Source organism: Pogona vitticeps, chromosome 2, assembly GCF_051106095.1.
Source record: "Pogona vitticeps strain Pit_001003342236 chromosome 2, PviZW2.1, whole genome shotgun sequence".
Lineage (NCBI taxonomy): Eukaryota > Metazoa > Chordata > Lepidosauria > Squamata > Agamidae > Pogona > Pogona vitticeps.
Genome location: NC_135784.1, coordinates 141,887,661 through 141,905,294, shown reverse-complemented (window position 1 = coordinate 141,905,294; position 17,634 = coordinate 141,887,661). Strand labels below are relative to the sequence as shown.

The 17,634-nt window shown below is 46.1% G+C and overlaps 1 protein-coding gene across 8 annotated transcripts in view; it reads right to left on the bottom strand.

Annotated features, from left to right (window-relative positions):
* Window positions 1-910: 910 nt before the first annotated feature.
* ENDOV (endonuclease V) overlaps window positions 911-17,634 on the bottom strand; it is a 31,202-nt gene continuing 14,478 nt past the window's right edge. For 4 of the 8 annotated variants that reach the window (XM_072990718.2, XM_072990713.2, XM_072990710.2 and 1 more), the window contains 2 exons: window positions 15,176-15,249; window positions 11,174-13,374 (listed from right to left, as the gene is read on the bottom strand). In XM_072990718.2, the coding sequence (XP_072846819.2) occupies window positions 13,218-13,374; window positions 15,176-15,249 (231 nt within the window). In that variant the 3' untranslated portion in view covers window positions 11,174-13,217. Of the gene's footprint in view, window positions 2,106-8,743; window positions 8,918-11,173; window positions 13,490-15,175; window positions 15,250-17,634 lie in introns of those variants that run through there. The other 4 variants (XM_072990711.2, XM_072990714.2, XM_072990717.2 and 1 more) reach the window with 4 other exon arrangements.

Genomic DNA, 17,634 nt, shown 5'->3' with positions numbered 1-17,634 from the left:
AGTGACTTCCTCTGTAGATTGTTTTCCTAGAGCTATCCTACCAATACATTACTGACATACTAAACCGGTAAAATGATAAAACTTTACTTCTTTAGGATCTTCTTTTTTGTATGTGTTATCATTCCTCATCTATAAAATCTCTTGCCTTTCTCCCGAAATCGTAACTGAAGCTGGTTTGCAACCAGATTAAGCACAGATATAGCTAAAGCCATAAGGATATAATATTAACGTGCAATTAAATGTATTATATTAAGGACAAGCCCCAAATTAAAACAAATTTAAACCCATTTAAAAGACAAGAGGAAAAAGTGGTCCATTTTTTTTTCCTTTGTTGCTTTATTTAAAAAATTTCAAAATAAAATAAAGTTAGGGGTGGAGTATAATGTAGAAGGTGGAGTCACTGGCAAGCTTCTTGACAGAAGCTATACAAGCCCATGCTTGCTGGAAAATATAGGAAGGTGCAAGGAATCCCTGTTCCTCTGGGGAGCTAGGGATTTTCCTATCTGGCGAATGATGCTCTTCCTTTCTACTCAGTTATTCCCCATGTGTTTCTGTTCTCAGGTTGCTCAATGCTTCATGCATTTCAGCTTTCAGCCCTGCTGTTACTTCTCATTTTCCCAGTAAATGTGAAGTGATTGTTCAGTGATCATAAAGCAGCTGTTGCCCGTTTACCCAGAAAGTAATAAATAAACTGCATATTCTTTTCAAAGATGGGGATAACCCCTCCTTGCTTGCCACCTGAAAACACCCATTCAGAAACAGGCAAAACAGCTTCTTGACTGATCCTAGGCAGTCCTTCCATGCTTTTTTCTGGAGTGGAAGCCCAGCACTGACAGAGCACTTGCAGCAGATTCGCCACCAGGCAGATTACCTTGGGATTGCCTAATAGTAAGCCGGTCTGGCAAATAAAGCAGAGATTCCCTTCCCTCTGTATTTCTGTTGCTGATCTGAGAGGCAGGAGACCATCCCAGCTTCTCTCATTTGTTCTGTCCTCTTCTCCCCTACTGCCTGCTTTTGTCTGTGCCTTTCTTCCTATGTACAGTGGTGCCTCGCAAGGTGAAAGTAATTCATTCCGCTAGTAGCGCCATCTTGCAAAATTTTCATCTTGCGAACAGTGGTTTCCCATAGCAATGCATTCCTGTGGGAAACCTCGCAAGACGAATGAATTATTTACATCTTGCGAGGTATCGGTCTTGCAAAAAAAAAAAATCAACTTGCAAGGCATGGCAATAGAAGAAGCCATCTTGCAAGTCACCAACACGATTGCAAAATGCTTTCATCTTGTAGGTTTTTCATCCGGCGAGGCGTTCATCTTGCGAGGCACCACTGTATTTTGCAGAGCAGGATGGAAAGGAAGACATTAGAACAGCCTGCAGTTGCCTTGCCTTCCGGGTCAGTAGTCCCAGCTGAAAGGCACTAGGCAAACGTTTAGGTATTGATGTGGCAGTCCTTGATCCATGTGGATCTTTTCTGAGGTATCCTTCTATTACAAGGATAAAGGTGGGAAGATCCTGCACTATATAAAATGCATTTATACTGCAAGGCATCCAGACTGTTGGTAGTTCTGGTGCACAGGCCTAAATTGGTAGAGAACAAGAGAGGTCTGGATTATTTTACTTGAACACTTAATGGATTATTCAACATATTTCACTATTATTATCTCCTCTTCCACACCAAAGCCTTTTCTAATGAGCTACCACATTTAAATGAAGAAGAGAGAGAAAAAAACCCTGTGCTTAGCTCAGGAACCCTAGCTCCTCCTCTTTGATCCCCCTTGATACAGGACTACAGCATTGTGTTCAGGCCTCTGCATTGTATGAGATTTATTTTTTACCTTCTCTAATCTCTGCTGGGCTGAGCCAGGGCCGACTCTTTCATCACCCTAATGGCACCTCTCATAATTACCTCATTCACTATTAATTGGAATGTCAAAGACATACATCATTTTTCTTTTTAATTAATAGGCCGTGAAAATAAAACTCGAGACTCTGGAAGAGAGAGACACAGCCCCATGGAGATGATGGCTGGTCCCAGCCTCGAGAGAATGATGTGCAGCACATGCTTTCCTTCCAGGGGCTCTGACAATAACGATTTGAAAATCTGAGCTAAAATGAAAAGGAGAAAAAGGTTAGAACAATGAAAAAATGGCAGCCATCCCCCAGGTGCTCACAACCGTTCCTTCCACCTCATTAGCTTTTTTTATAGGCAAACATCAAACACAGCCGAGGAAGACCATCCATGACAAAACACACACAAGCCCTTGAAGGAGAAAAAAAAGCAACAACAGGTACGAGTTTGATAAGATTACAACCATAGCTGGATCTGGGTTGAAAGCTGACAAGGAATGAGACAGCTAGATCACATTACAGGCACATGGGCAGAGAGAGGGAGACACACACACACACACACACACACACACACACACACACACACACACACACACACACACACACACACACACACACACACACACACACACACACACACACAGAGAGAGAGAGAGAGAGAGAGAGAGAGAGAGAGAGAGAGAGAGAGAGAGAGAGAGAGAGAGGTGCTATCAAGTCACATCAGATCTATAGTGACCCTGACAGGGCTTACATTTCAGTGAGATATTTAATCAAGTACCACTGCTCTCCAATGGGTTTCTGTGGCTGAGTGGGCTTTTGAATTAGGTCTTCTGGGTCCTTACCTGCAACTTTATCCACTACACCTCACTGGCTCCCACTACCAGAACGTTAGGGGATGCCAATGAGAACTCAACCTGATCCTCAAAAGCTATGTTTAGCTCAAAGAATCATCCCAGAAAGATGCTTCAGGCTGCAACAGACTGACTTTTGTACTGGCTCACCTTCCTCGTTCTAAGAAAGACCAAATGATCTTAGCCCATGTCACTCTCTGGCAGGTCAGGAAGTCCCTTAAGTGGATGTCCTCAGACCGGAAGGTGAGGACTGTTCCTTGAATAGGGCTAGCAGATTGCAACACTGGTAAAGCGGTCCCTCATTTCCCCAGCCTCAAAAGGGTGATGAACCACTGAGAGAGAAGCAGGGAGATTGGCAAACATTTCGTAATTCTCTCATCCTGGCGTGGAGGTGCAGTGATGGAGGAAAAGAGAGAAGCCTTTTTTGGGTTTCTGCCTATCAGTTCTTAAATGCAAAAGAGTTCTGAGAAAAGGCCAGGGGCATACGGGGGGGGGGGGAGGCACGGGGGGGAGGCAAAGTGGAGTAGCAACCTTTCTTCCAATACTGAAGGCATCCTTAACATGGCTTTTAATTTGGCAAGTCTGCTTTTTTCAGGCAGAGTACTGCAGTGGGCCAGCGCCTTCTAGCTCTCCTGCACTGGATGCAGCCCCACCAACCATGGAAAAAGAGAGAGAGAGAGAGAGGTAAGTTATGCCCCTCTTGCATCTGCACCCAGAGAGGCGCCTTGGCCAAATATTTCTCTACTTGAGGCTCCCTTCCCAGGGAATTGCTGGCTGTAGTATACCCATGAGAATCACTCATCTGATGGAAATGGAGGATGGCAAGATCTTTTCTGATCTGAAAGTTTTTGGTGCTTTTCCACAGCACAGCAGGGAGCAATCCAGATGAATCTTCATGGCAGCTGCCACACTGCAGGGCAGGGAAGAAACGTGTGTCCTCCATTTCTCCTTTCCCTGAAATGAAAAGCCTAGGACCTTCCATCAAGAAAGGAAATTGCAACCCTATGGAATAAGGGGAAATTGCTATGAAGAGCAATATGATCTTAGAATCTTGGAACGGCAGAGCCGGAAGGGACCCTATGGGTCATCCAGTCCATCCCCTGTCAAAGAGGCACAGCAGGGAATTGAACTACCAACCTCTGGCTCTGCAGCCAGATTCCTAAAGCATTGAGCTATTCAGCAAAGCTTGCAGATGAAAATGTTTTTTCTTTCTTTCTTATGCTGAACAGTTAGTTACAAAGCAGTGTGGCATTTAGAATAAATCCAGAGTCTGTTTTGGGGGAGCGAGGGAACTGTTTTCTGTCACAGTGAAGGGCCAAATCTGGTGCAGTGACGTCCAGACATAAAAAGAGGCCAGTGTTTCTGTATCTTTATTGACCATGAAAAATACAACACTGCAGTTAGCCAGGTAGGAGAGAAACAGCACCAGCTGAAATTCTCTCTTCTGCACCACTCTCTGCAAGGCAGAGTCACAGCAGAGTTCTCCACTCTCTATGTTATGCACAAATATTCAGCTTTTGGTGGAACAGAAAGAGTTAATCATCCCCATACATCTTCAGAAACCTATGCCACAGCTAAGAAGGTTCCATGGTTTGTCAGGCATCGCATGGGAAGTTCTTGCCAAGGGTCTTTGGATTCTAAGCAAAGAAAGGCATCAAAACGCTGTCCTGCATCAAATAAACTCTCTGCCAACCTCAGAACCAAAGGGGGGAATCAGAGAGGAGAAGCAGTCCAGGTCAGGGTCACCTTCAGAGAGATGGGCCCATTTGGGACCCCAGGAGCTTCAAAAGGATGCAAACAACTCAAGGGAAAGTTCTCATGACAGGCAAGACCAACACAGGAGTTGGAGATTTATGGATTATTTGCAGTTTGCACGAAGCTGGGAAGAAGTGCTAATGTCGAAGAGCAGGAGCGAGGAGTGTGCGCTCTTCCAGATGCTGCTCGATTGCAATTCCCAACTCCCATAGGAGTTATAGTATGGGCAACACATCACCCATCCTTCATTTAGAGAACATCTTTAAAAATGCAGCCTCTGATTGACCATTCCACCTCATCCTTAGAATATGAAACCCAAGGGACTATTTACCTTTATGAAAAACTCCTGTAGGCTGCTTGGAGCCCCATGGGATAGGCCAGGATATAAATCAACTGACTAACTAATTAAATGAAAGGCATGTGCTGAATACTCAATGCCACCTAGGGCAAATGTAAGCAAACTGAAAGGAGAAAGTTGTTGCTCAAGCCCCCACAGCCCATTCCCCTTGACATTTCATAGGCCTGAGATGCTGGTGGAGGAATTTGAGAGTGCGCCCCAAAATGAAAACATTGGAGAACAAAGGAATATTTCTCTTCCAGTCCTAGGAGTCCTATGAGCACGAACACACACACAGTGACCTCTGCTATGAAAGTGCTCCAAAATTGGAAACAGAGATGTATCCATCAGGGAAACAACACCATTCTGCTTCCTCCCGTAGCCCCACAGCTGCATAACGTAAGCTGTTCTTTTCCAGAAGCTGCCTCCCCTTAACAGTGTAAGGTCTGTTGCCAATTGTGTCCACAGAATGTGGACAGATACAGCCAAGTAGCGGGCCTGTTGGGAGACTGCTGAGAATTTTGGACATGGAAAAAAACACAGCCAAGCCCATAGAGGACAGAGTAAGGCAGCTTCTTCAGGCAGCAGCTGCAAGAGAGGCAGCATGGCAGCCCTCAGCTGTTCCTCCCAAGCACCTAGGCTGTTCCTCTCTTTTTGAGGAAAAGGCTGTGTGTGTCATGGGGCTTGTTTCGTTCTCCTAAACTGGCCCTGCTGCCTGTAGCTGTGGTCACAAGTGCTGTTCGCTGTATTCAACTGGAAGTCCCGTTAGCTTTTGAATGTGGAATAGGGCAGGGGGCACCACCTCATCCTTCAGCTCCGGCAGCAAAACCCTTGGGCCCGCTCCGTGAGAGGTGTCCACCTGCTGCACGTGTTCCACTGCAAAGCCTGTACCATCAGGAATACACCTCCAGGACAGCCCTTGATGAGATGAACCTAACAGGAACAACCAGCCTTCAGGCAGCAGACGGGCTCACAGCATTTGAAGCAAGCCAGAATCTCTTTCTTCTTTGTCATTCCTACCCGTACTCACCAGCTAGGCAGGAGCCCAATGAAGACCCTTAGCATCTGAGGTTCATTTGCATTTGGACTAGAACTGAAAGGACAGGAAAGTGCCCAGCCCTGGGGCCAGCGGCATTTACTGGCCCATCAAACACGGCCAGCAAAAGAAGCTTCTGAGCCAGTTCTTTGTTCTGTCCCTGGATTGTTCTGGTCCTTTGTCCTCCATCCCTACAGCAGTTACAACATCTAACTCGTACTGAGGGAGCTGGAGCAGCAAAGTCTGAATGATATAACACCCAACCTTCTAAAATCACAGACATTACTATGTTGTGTAGAGTTCTGTAGAGTGTTGTAGAAAAATGAAAGAAATGGCACAATGGACTTAATTTCACCTGGCCTAGATCCCCACAAGAATCCTTGGAATTTCAGAGCTGAACTAACTCCGCCTGAATGGAAACAGAGGGTTTAGAAACAGCAGGCACTCCTTTCTGTCACCCATGTGGTGGAGGGGAGACTGACTCCTTCAAAAAGTGAATAGCTGCCTTTGGTTTCCCAAACCTCTTATCTCTGCTTTATCTGCCCAAATGCCTTTGCTTTAGTTACACAGGATGGCTTCGACTTGGCAACAAAACCTTGGGAACTGGAGTCACATCTTTGGCATCGCAAGTTGCTCCAGAGGTGAAGCTGCAACCAACCCTCTTCGTTCTCTATTGTTTCATAATCATCTGATGGTGATTCATTACTATCAGGCAAACAAGATGTTTGGAACTAAACATCAAAGGCAAGACCTTCCATGAAACTGCACAAGACCAACTTCATTCAAGGTTTGCTGTACCATTCAGAAAACAGTGTCGATCGACTTAGAACAAATGTTTATCAAAGGCTGGAACTCCCGCCCTAAAAGCCTGGGAATTCCCTTCCTAAAAGGGACTCGGGGTTGCGGCAGCTTCCTGCTGATGAAAGTGCAAAGTTTGGGGTGCCGTAGAACAGGGTGCTGGGTGGGCAACATAGAACTATATCGAATTATGAATGGTAAACAATGGCTCTGAATAGAGTAAAATTTCTCTCTTCTTGTCTGCATATAACTCAGGTTCACAAAAATAAGAAATAGGCTCAGGATGTAGAAAACCCTGCAGAGTTAAGGTTCTGTTCCATAGGGTTGCCAACCAAGCAAGAAGAAAAAAAAGCAGCCACACATACTTTTGTGTGTTGAATAGCTGCTGGATTTCTACAAAATGGGAGGTGACGCGCCTTTTCGGCAAGTGAAAATAAGTGCCAGCAACCTGTCATTAGACACAGCTACAGCTGCCAGTTGAGGGCTGTTGGCTTTCGCCACTGGACCACCAATCTCTCCTAACATGGAATTTTCTACATTGAACAGCAGCGTCCCTCTAGGACTTTAGGCAAGATCCTTTCCTGCCTTTCCTAGAGATGCTGGGCCTTGAACCTGGGACCATTTCAATCTAAAGCAGGCGACTAATTCTGGGGATTCAGTCCCCATGGTCATCTATCGAAGTCTTGCCACTCAGTTTCCTCTTCCTCTACCTATTGTCTCCCTTGTGTTAAAAATGTTATGATTGCACACTCTCCTGAGGCAGAGATCTCCTCCCCCCTGGTTGTAACTATAAGTATCTGGAGCTTGCCCATGGTCTGATTCTGTTTGCAGAGCCTGGGTGATTAGTTTGAAAGGCCTTTCATTTACAGCCAATAAAGTAATTGAGAGCATGATGTCCCCCAGATGCTTGGGCTGGTTCGCTACCCACCCAATGCATCCTTAGATGTCATTTTTCACTTTAATTATCAGTTTGCTAGCTGGCAGAGCAGGCATACCACACAGCTGTGGTTCTGGGAGGCTACATGAACATCTAATGAATAGGTTGGTGAAGGGAACAGTACAGTCAGGCTGCCTGCTCAGAAATACACCACAGGCAGCAGAGAAAACCAACTGGGGCCATAGCAGGTTCATTACAAGAAGAGCCAGCTGAGAAGGCATGATAAGGATTCCAGATAGAGTCCCACTTGTCTTTTCTTCTTCTGTGCCTGAATCCATACAGCTGCACCTGTGTTCTGTACTAAGGTAGGAAGAGCAGTTCAGTGGTCTTTGACTCTTTTTGTAATTCATGACAAGCTGTGATGTCTCTCACAACCTCTCGCGTGCGGGGCTCAAACCCATCTCTGCTAATAAGGCTTAGTTTCTTAACCCACCACAAATCACAACCTGCATTCATGGTCCATTGCCATACAAACTGTATTTTGGTTATACCATGGTTTGTCACAACGTCCAAACATGCAACCATGGTTTGATTCTTCAGCTGCCCGTCTAGCAGCATGAACTAATAAAAGGGGAAGGAGAGAAAGAAACCAGAAAGAAGTATGACAGGTCATGGTTTGTTTAGTTGATTGCTACAGAATCTCTGTGTTAAGTAAAACAACAACAGTTAAGACAAATTATGGTTTGTTGTGATAAGAGTGTGCCTTTTTTGGTTACAGAGGAGGATGAAAGAAGGAATTGATAAGGAACAAAACTACTTTCATTTACATCAGGTATGGGAAATGGGTGTCTCACTAACTACTGTTGATCTGCAAGTCCCATCATCCCTTAGCATAAGCTATAATAATAACTGAGTGCTGTCAAATCAATTCTCTCTTACAGCAATCCTCTCCAGGGTTTTGTAGATAAAAAGACCTGCACGCCCAGTAAATATTTGCTGTAATAAATTTGGTTTGGCAGGAAATGGGGGAACATTGAAATTTGTGACCTGGCAATTAGGGTACAGTACCTATTGAATCATTTGACCAAACTCCAGGAGGCAGTGGAAGACAGGAGGGCCTGGCGTGCTCTGGTCCATGGGGTCATGAAGAGTCGGACATGACTTAACAACTAAACAAACAAACAAAACACACACACACACAACCTATTGAATCTGACTGCTGCAGAAGCTTGACAATTGTGATCCAGTTTATCTTGAAAGACTTTACTATTATTGCAAATGTATTCATAGACAGGACACAAAACGTTTGAGATCTCAAAGAAAGGAGAATGCCAGAGAAGCTGAAAATAAAATTTCCCATCTCTGACCCAAAGCAGAAGACAGAAAAGGGAGGAATCGAAGTGTCAGCAATCAGCTCTGAAAAAGAAAAAAAAAGAGCATTACGTTGCTCCTGGTCTTTGCAGAATGTGGAAAATAAATGAAGGGGCATGGCTTTCTCAGCCCTGTCTTGCCTGGGCAGGAGGTACGAAGCACCTGGCTGATGGAACTGGTGAGTGTCCCCTCTATTGTTCAAAGCTCCCAAAGCATCCTGTGTCTAGAACATTCAAAGGCATGAAGGAGTGGTGAGTTGGAGGCTTCCCCCTTCCCCATGATGTCCTAAATCTGTCTTCAGTCTTGTCCAAGAGTCCCATATTCTCCTCGTTCATCTTCAGCCCCTTGCCCATTTTGGACTCTTCCAGTATGTCAGCAGTGGTCAACTGGAGCTTCCCATTCTTTCTTTCCCATTCTTTTGAACAGTTTTGGACTACTTTCCTTTGCTGTATAGCTGCTGGTGGGAAACAGTGGAGCACTGGAGTGATGGATAGACCCATCTGGTGGATAGCCCAGGGGCTCAGCCACTGCCACCTCAACAGCTGTGCACAGATGGCATAAACTCACTGAGCCAGAATGAATTTGCCTTTGCAGGCAGAGTTTGCTAATGACACTTTGCAGATCCTTCACCATAACAAAATCATTGGGTGGCAGAAACAATCTCTCTCTCTCTCTCTCTCTCTCTCTCTCTCTCTCTCTCTCTCTCTCTCTCACACACACACACACACACACACACACACACACACACACACACACACACACACACACACACACACACACACACACACACACACACACACACACACACACACACACACACACACACACACACACAGAGCTGGCAGCTGAGATGGTGGCTGTCCTCAAACAACATGCCAGCTGCAGGCACTTCTCACTCCTGCTGGCTCCTTGACAGCCCTGGGCCTTTGTGCCACTTTGCTGAGTGAAGGGTATCTGCTAGCAAAGGCTGGTGAGGATGTGGATGTCTGCAAGGCTGCATTAAGTTTCCAGACATCTTGAATGCTCCTGGACTGTGATATTCATTGGGACAGACATCCGACCCCCTAGGATTTCATGTCATCCGCATAGCACATGCTGTGCAATAATCCATGGTAGGGGGAATCAGAGGAAGCTACAGATTGTATTTAGGAAGTGGGTGGCAGCGGTGATGGTATCAGAGGAGATGGAATGGCAGATCACGAGAAGTGGAAAAGAGGAGGAGAACCAAAGTTTGGCATAACAGATGGCCTGTGGGATGGGATTGGAGAGGAGGTCTGGGCTGCGCAACTGGGGTTTGTGAGAGTGTGAAACAGGGCCTGCAGGTCAGAATCAAGAGACATTGGCTTAATTCTACATGGAAGAAAAGAGCAGAGGCTTTGGGCAACAGGTGTACTGTGGGATGGGATCATGGCGTATTAGCAGATCCAAAAGGGGAGAAGAGCCTTTGGATGTCGTCATAGGTCAAGATTAGCTGACACTGAGCAAACTGATCTAAAGAAGATCTCAGGACAGAGATAAACTGGAAACCCCAAGCACTGGCTGGGGCCTGCACAGCTTCTATAGATGACAGATACGGTGTATTCCTTGGGGGCTTCTTAGACAAATTTGTGGCCAAACCTCTGTTAATGTCAGGGCAGATACATGCATAGCCAATGCAACATCTTTTCTAATGTGCATACAGTAGGATGCTCAGAACTGCCAAGAGACCATGCTGCACATTGTAATATGAAATTATGGGGATGAAATGTGGTTCACCCTGCAAGCTGAGAGTGGGATGACTGATCCACCAGGAAAGATTTGTACCAGGAAAGATTTGGATTTCAGTGTCTGCCTTGAAGCCTCCTACAAAACAAGGCAGCAGATTGTTGGCTTCCACAAGCTACACACCCACCAGATACAAAAAGTCCTCTCTCCATCCATCTGCCAGGACCATCAGGAGTTGGGGATTCAGCATCTGTTCCCCAGGGAGGTGTGAAAGTGAGAGCAACAATCATGCAGATAGAATGGAGGGGGAGGGTAACAAACCAGGAGCCCAAGGGACCTGGTATCACTAAAAAGATCAAGCAAAAGGCAGAGGGAGGGCAGGGGGAGAGACAGAAAGAAACACATGTGACCAGGATCATGTTGCTCAACTAATTCAAAGCCCTTAATAAAATTCCCTCTTCAGAATCTGAATTTCTTGCCTTAGTTTCAATTAGAACTAAGCCTGCTTCTTCACTGTAGAAGGAAGCACAGATGCTAAGAGCCATGCTTGCTAAGCTCGCTATTAGCAAACTGCACACATGGGTACACATGCCATCATTTACAGAATTATCAGTTAAGATTTATTTACAGCATTTCACTTATCAATTATGAACAGGCTCCTACGGCATCCTTTGACTCATGCAGCACCATGTTGCTCAAGCGGCTGGACCGTTGATGGATCGAGGGCTTCTTCACGACCACCTCCTCTAAGACAGAGATCGCACGGAAACTGTGTGGGTAGAAGATTCTGTTCCACCCACAGGGAACAGGATACTGGCCCCCAAAACCTAACTATTAAAATACTACAGACGGAAGGAAAACAAGTAATAGATATCTTGCTCTCAAAGTGGCTATATCAGTAAGTTTTTAAAAAAAGAAGAAGCAAGAACAGAAGTTTCTATGGCCAGGCCATGTCCTTCCCATCATTAGTGCTACTCAGCTTTCACTTAGTCAGCAGGACGTGGGACTTCTTCACACATGTATAGCATGGTCTCGCCAAATACTCAATGTTTAAATGTACCAAACATCGGCACTATGCAGGTACCCTTTCCACAAGGACTGGGACTGGGGGGGCCAAACTAAAAATGACATTAGTGGTGTAGACAGCAGTCAAGGGGAGACTTAAGATGCCCTGGGAAAGAAGGGGGGCCAAGAAGGGGAATTGAACAGACTTCTCATCATCCTCAGATTCAAAAAAAATTGCTTCCATGTGCATTTAAAGGCAAGTCCCCATGGGTGCCATGCATCATCCTTTTAAGGCAAAATGCATTTTAATAGAAGAAATGGAACTATATCTGGAAAAGACTTGGGGTGCAATCAAATCGGCATTTGTCCCACTGTTTGGTCTGCTGTGGAGGTGGGCTGGTTTGCTCCTTTTGCTGGTGATCAGACACTTAGACACTTCAACATACTGAGAAATTAAATACTTCCTCTCATCCTCTCTAGAGGGGCAGAGGAAACAAGTTTAAAAAAAAACTATTAGCACAGTGCAGATGGGCTATATTTCTTATACAATTTTTTAAAAAGAAGTCCCAGAAGCTGAAAGGTTTTCCCTTTTCTTTTCCTAAAGGAGGCAGACCAAATAGGGTTGCTTGAGAGGCATACGTCATTTGGATGCAAGGATTGCACCAAACGGCATACAGGACCTCTATCCAATCTTATACAACCCTTTTTAGCCCACTCCAAATGAGCTATGTAGACAAAGCATCAGAACTCTTCCAGATGGTCCATTGGCAGCTTTTCAAGTTTTCCATTAAATCCTAACCTTAATGCCAGTCCCCCAATTCGGATCTCTGGGTTGTTGATTTCTGTTTGTTTGTTTTTTTAATCTTGGTATTTAGAGGGGCTTTTCTATGTGCTCCGGTACCTCCTTGTGCCTCCCAGAGCCCTTGATATATTTTTTTGCCATTTCCTTTTTGAGACTGAAGTTTACCTTTTCATTTTTAAAGGATGCCAGCGAGTGCATCCAAAAGCCAGTTAGTGGTGTTTTTATGCCACAGTATTTCCCTAACCATTAAGGAGGTAAAACCCACCCACTCATGCAGAAAAACAGGTCAAAGGATAGGAAATGGCAGAGATAAAGAGATGGCACTGCAGTGACAGTGGTGGGAATGCTGGTCCACTTGTGCCCTCTTGCAGGCAAAGAAACCTCTCTCACTTCCATACCACCTAAGGCTTTGGTTGTTAACCTGGGCTCAAGGTCTATGCCATCCCAGTCAGGCTAGCATCTCCTGTGTTGTTTCCAAAGCCCCATCAGGTGGACATGAATCCTGGTAAGTTAAACAACCTGAATAAAGTTGAACCCCGGGTGGCGGCGTTGAGGTGGTCAAAACAGAGTGGTACAAATGCCCCAACTGCAAGAGTCCCCAGAGTTAAACCTACCCTCCTAGACCCCAAAACCTGGTGCTCTCCAGGTATGCTGAACGATCACAGCCCACCACTCTCCTCCTCCAGAAAGACTGTGCAAGATGGGGATGAGAGGCGATGTAGTCCTGCATCTTTGGAAGGTGCCAGGTTGAGGGAAGGCTCCTTTACAGCTTTCGCGGATTTCTCCACACCTGCAGTTTACATTGCAATGGATGCACCCACTGTTGTTTTCAAGTCATTCACATGAAACCCAGTCTGGACCCTCAGGGAGAAATGCCGTTTTCCTGCCACCCGATATGGAAAGTCGCCCTGGGAAGGAGATGGGAGAACTGGAGTACTTGAAGGCCACTGAGGCAAGTCTCTGCGCATGCACCTCCTCGCTGCATCTCCACCTGGGGAAAGAGTTGTCATGATCACGACGATGAGTTCTGCCTGGTCCAGAATGGGAGATTTGGAGACCCACCTTTGAAGCCACGCTAATCTTCAGCCTCTCTGTCTCCACTCATCCTGAGGAGAGGGAAGAGGGGAAGAAAGAGAGCTAGAAAGCTGCCGGTTAATCAGAGGACGTCTTCCAAAAGTTCATCAACAGCCTCCCTGTTAGCCAATTAATTAGCCCATTCAAGTAAGATTTTCAGTATTGAAACAAAGGCATTACCAGGAGATTATTTATTTGAAGTAACTGTTTCTGTGGCAGGCTTCTGCGCTTGCAGGTGGCTGCCATTGTGTGCTTAGGGAAGAAAATCAGTGGTCCTGAACAGGCTTACTTTCTAGTAAGTGCCACTGAATTCAGGGAGACTTGCTTCTCAGTAATGCAGCAGACTTGGACTGACAGCGCCTACCCTCCGCTTCACAAGAGGAGAAACCGGGCTGGCCGCCTACACAGCTTGTGGTCGCTTATGCACATGACTCTCCACGGGCTGGATGCTGTCGTGGAGGTCAGTAACCCAGACTCCCCAGGCGTGTGCAGAAAAGAAGCCCTGCAAACGCTGCACTAGAAGAACCAAAAGGTAACCCAGAGAAGGCACCCACAAGGGGCTTCTTGCTTGCAAAAGGGTTTCCACAGCAAAAGCCGAATCGTTGCCTTGTCTCCAAGGAAGAAAATTTGGTGGGTGGTGCAGTGGGAGAGAGCTGAAGAACTGGCAGTTCCCCAGCTTCGCCGCTGCACCAGGGATTGGGCTAAAGTCTCAGGAGCCAGGCAGGGAGGCGGGCAGGGCCTTGTCATTAGGGCCCATAAGGAAGCAGCCTCAGGTGGCTGATGGTGGTGAGGGTCAGTGTCAGCTGCACAGCTGTCCCTCTTGAGTCCTCCTGGACTTTTTTATGTGAGAGCAGAGAGGAAGCCAGCTGCTTTTCCTAAATTGGCCTGTTGCCCTCAAGTGTGACAGAAGACCCTATACCAATGTGGTGTTGAAGGAAAGCTCAACTGCCAAGGCAGCCAGCTTCTCCACCAGGACTGAGTTGAAGGCACCTTCTTGTCCTCTATGTTAGGCAGCAAAATGTCTTCAGCTGCCCTGTTTTGGTCCTGACTGCAAGTCACGGCACAAGTGCTGGCTTCTAGCAGCAAAATACCGTGGATGTTCCTGGACTTACTCTGGATTTACCAAAGCACAGATGCCCGTATAGTACCAGCACCACAACAACCAGAACTTTTGCAGTTCTGACACACGTTTCATGTTGAAATATGTAACAACCCAGCAGGTATGCAAATCTAACTTGTTTGTTTACTTGTTCTTAAGCAACTAATCAACAGCTCTCTTTCCCTCCCGCTACTAGGGGGCTTAACCATTTTTGGTCTACTTATATAAGGGGGAATTCTTGGGAACTTGCTTATAATTCTAATCCTACAACTGCCCCAATTTTTGCTGTGCAGTTACACAAAGCTCAACATTTCATAGTACCGATATTCTTGCACTATCAAAATGGCTCCTGGCATGTTCGCTCGAAGGAGGTAAATCCTTGGTGACCTTCCCAAGGTTCCTGCCCTGCCCAAGGAAACCACATGACTTGCACAGAACACACGCCACAACGCATGGTGCTCTGCCAGAAATAGCTGTTCCCGGGGGGCTGAGCGGGCCCTGTTGTTCTTTCCTCTTGCCATATTACCCTGGTTTGTCCCTTTAATGCCATTATCGAAGAGCATTAAAAAGGAGATTGCCTGAGGGGAACGCACGGACATCCACCCACCCCCACACCTACCTCTCTGGCTTAGGTAACGGAGTGAAGGTGGCCTCCAAATGTTTCCGGATGTATTCTCTGGATCTTATGTCTGCCTGTAATCAGGGCACAGAGAGAACAAGGCCATTTTAGTCTGTCTCTTTAGGCTGGCAGGTGCCTGTGGTTATGTCACCGGTGTATGTGTGTGTGGGGTTATCAGGGACAAAACTACCTCTGACACCATGTAAAGTAGGGGGTGGGTCCTTCAGACATCAGTCTGTAACTTCCATCAGCTCCTGCTACCATAGCCAACCAGGAGGATGGGAGTTCAAAAATGGGCAATGCAATTTTTTAGACTACAACTCCCAGAATACTTCAACCAGAATGAGTATTCTGGGAGCTGAACTCCAAAATAGTAACTTTTCTCATCTCTGAATGCAGTGTATCCACATTTGAAATGATATATATTTTCCATCTCTGAGACTTAAAGAAAATGGAAGACCCAACTACTAAACCCTAGTTCTGTTTCCCTTTAGGCCAGCTGGAATGGTCTCTGCCTGAAAGAAGCCAGACAGATCCAGTGTGGTGCCGTTGTCTCTGTGCTGGGACAGGATGCAGGTGACCTGAGTTTGAATCCCAAAGTGGGGGGGCCTCAATCACTTTTAGCCTAACCTAGTTCACAGGGTTGTTGTGAGGCGAGTAGGAAAACAATGCCTTGAGGTCATTGGAGGAAGGAAGGAAGGAAGGAAGGAAGGAAGGAAGGAAGGAAGGAAGGAAGGAAGGAAGGAAGGAAGGAAGGAAGGAAGGAAGGAAGGAAAAGAAAAGAAAAGAAAAGAAAAGAAAAGAAAAGAAAAGCAAACAGACTGAGGATTGCATCTCACAGCTATTTTCTGGACTTGATGAGAAAGCAAATGCATCTCACCCCCTGAATTCCACCTACAAGCTTCTACCAATTCATGAAAATATAAGAGGAGTCTGCTGATCATAATGAAGGCCCATCTTGTCCAGCATCGTTTCTGAAAGCAGCCAGGCAGACACCTCTTGGAAGTCCAGAAGAAGGACAGGAGGGCAAGAGCATCCTCTTGATTTGGCTCAGATATTTAAATGTATGTGCAAACCATACCCTTGCAAGCTAACTAGAACAATCAACAACACTTTGCAGAAAAAAATCAGCAGTCAACTGGTTTCTGACTTGTTCCTTAATTCTGGAAGTGGCACATTATGAAAAACTTGGGCAGCTTATCTTCTGTATTGCTTCTTTGGAAAAAAGAGATTTCCCTAAAGAAATGCAAGCAGTGGCCAAGAAAATAATGAGATTTCGGCCACTCTCTCTTGGGATGTGTGCACACATCTTACTGTCTCGCTGTTGACTCAGAAAGTGGGAGCCCTTCAGGGCAAAGCATGAAAAAGTGGCCTGGGCCACTGTGAGCCTATAAGATAGCTGAGCAGTGGCATGGCTCAGAGGCAAGTGTTTTTCCTAGGCATCCTGCTTTCTCTGGGTGTAACTTTTAGCAGGGTACCCATTAGAAGCAGATGGAGACAGCAGCCATGAAACTAAAAGACGCCCGCTTCTTGGGAGGAAAGCGATGACAAACCTTGACAGCATCTTAAAAAGCAGAGACATCACCTTGCCAACAAAAGTCCGAATAGTCAAAGCTATGGTTTTTCCTGTCATGATGTATGGAAGTGAGAGCTGGACCATAAAGAAAAACTGACCGCCGAAGAATTGATGCCTTTGAATTGTGGTGCTGGAGGAGGCTCTTGAGAATCCCCTGGACTGCAAGGAGAACAAATCTATCAATTCTAAAGGAAATCAACCCTGAGTGCTCACTGGAAGGACAGATCCTGAAGCTGAGGCTCCAGTACTTTGGCCATCTCATGAGAAGAGAAGACTCCCTGGAAAAGACCTTGATGTTAGGAAAGTGTGACGGCAAGAGGAGAAGGGGACGACAGAGGATGAGATGGCTGGACAGTGTCTGCGAAGCAACCAACATGAAATTGACACAACTCCGGGAGGCAGTGGAAGATAGGAGGGCCTGGTGTGCTCTGGTCCATGGGGTCACGAAGAGTCGGACACGACTAAATGACTAGACGACAACATTAGAAGCAATGCCAAATTGTGGAACAAGCCCACATTTAGCGATGGATTGAGAATCTGTCTGAGTTGAATCTTCTGCTGTTGGATTCCTTAAACAGAAAAAAGAGGTGGTGGAGACATTTGTCACATTTTAAACTTACCTGCCTGGGTTTAGAACAGATCTTCATTGCACTAGATATGTAGTGAGATGTAAACCTCCAGATGTCACTGGATTTCAACGCCCACCAGCTTCAACTAGCATAAGCCTATGGACAGGTATAACGAGACCTGGAGTTTACCATCAGGAGGGCCACATTTTACCCGACTCAGCTTTAGATCCTAAATGGTGACAGGGCCATGAGCCAGGACTTTAGAGATGCCTGCTGTGGCCTGCATGGTTGATACAGCTCAGAGCCTCACTTAG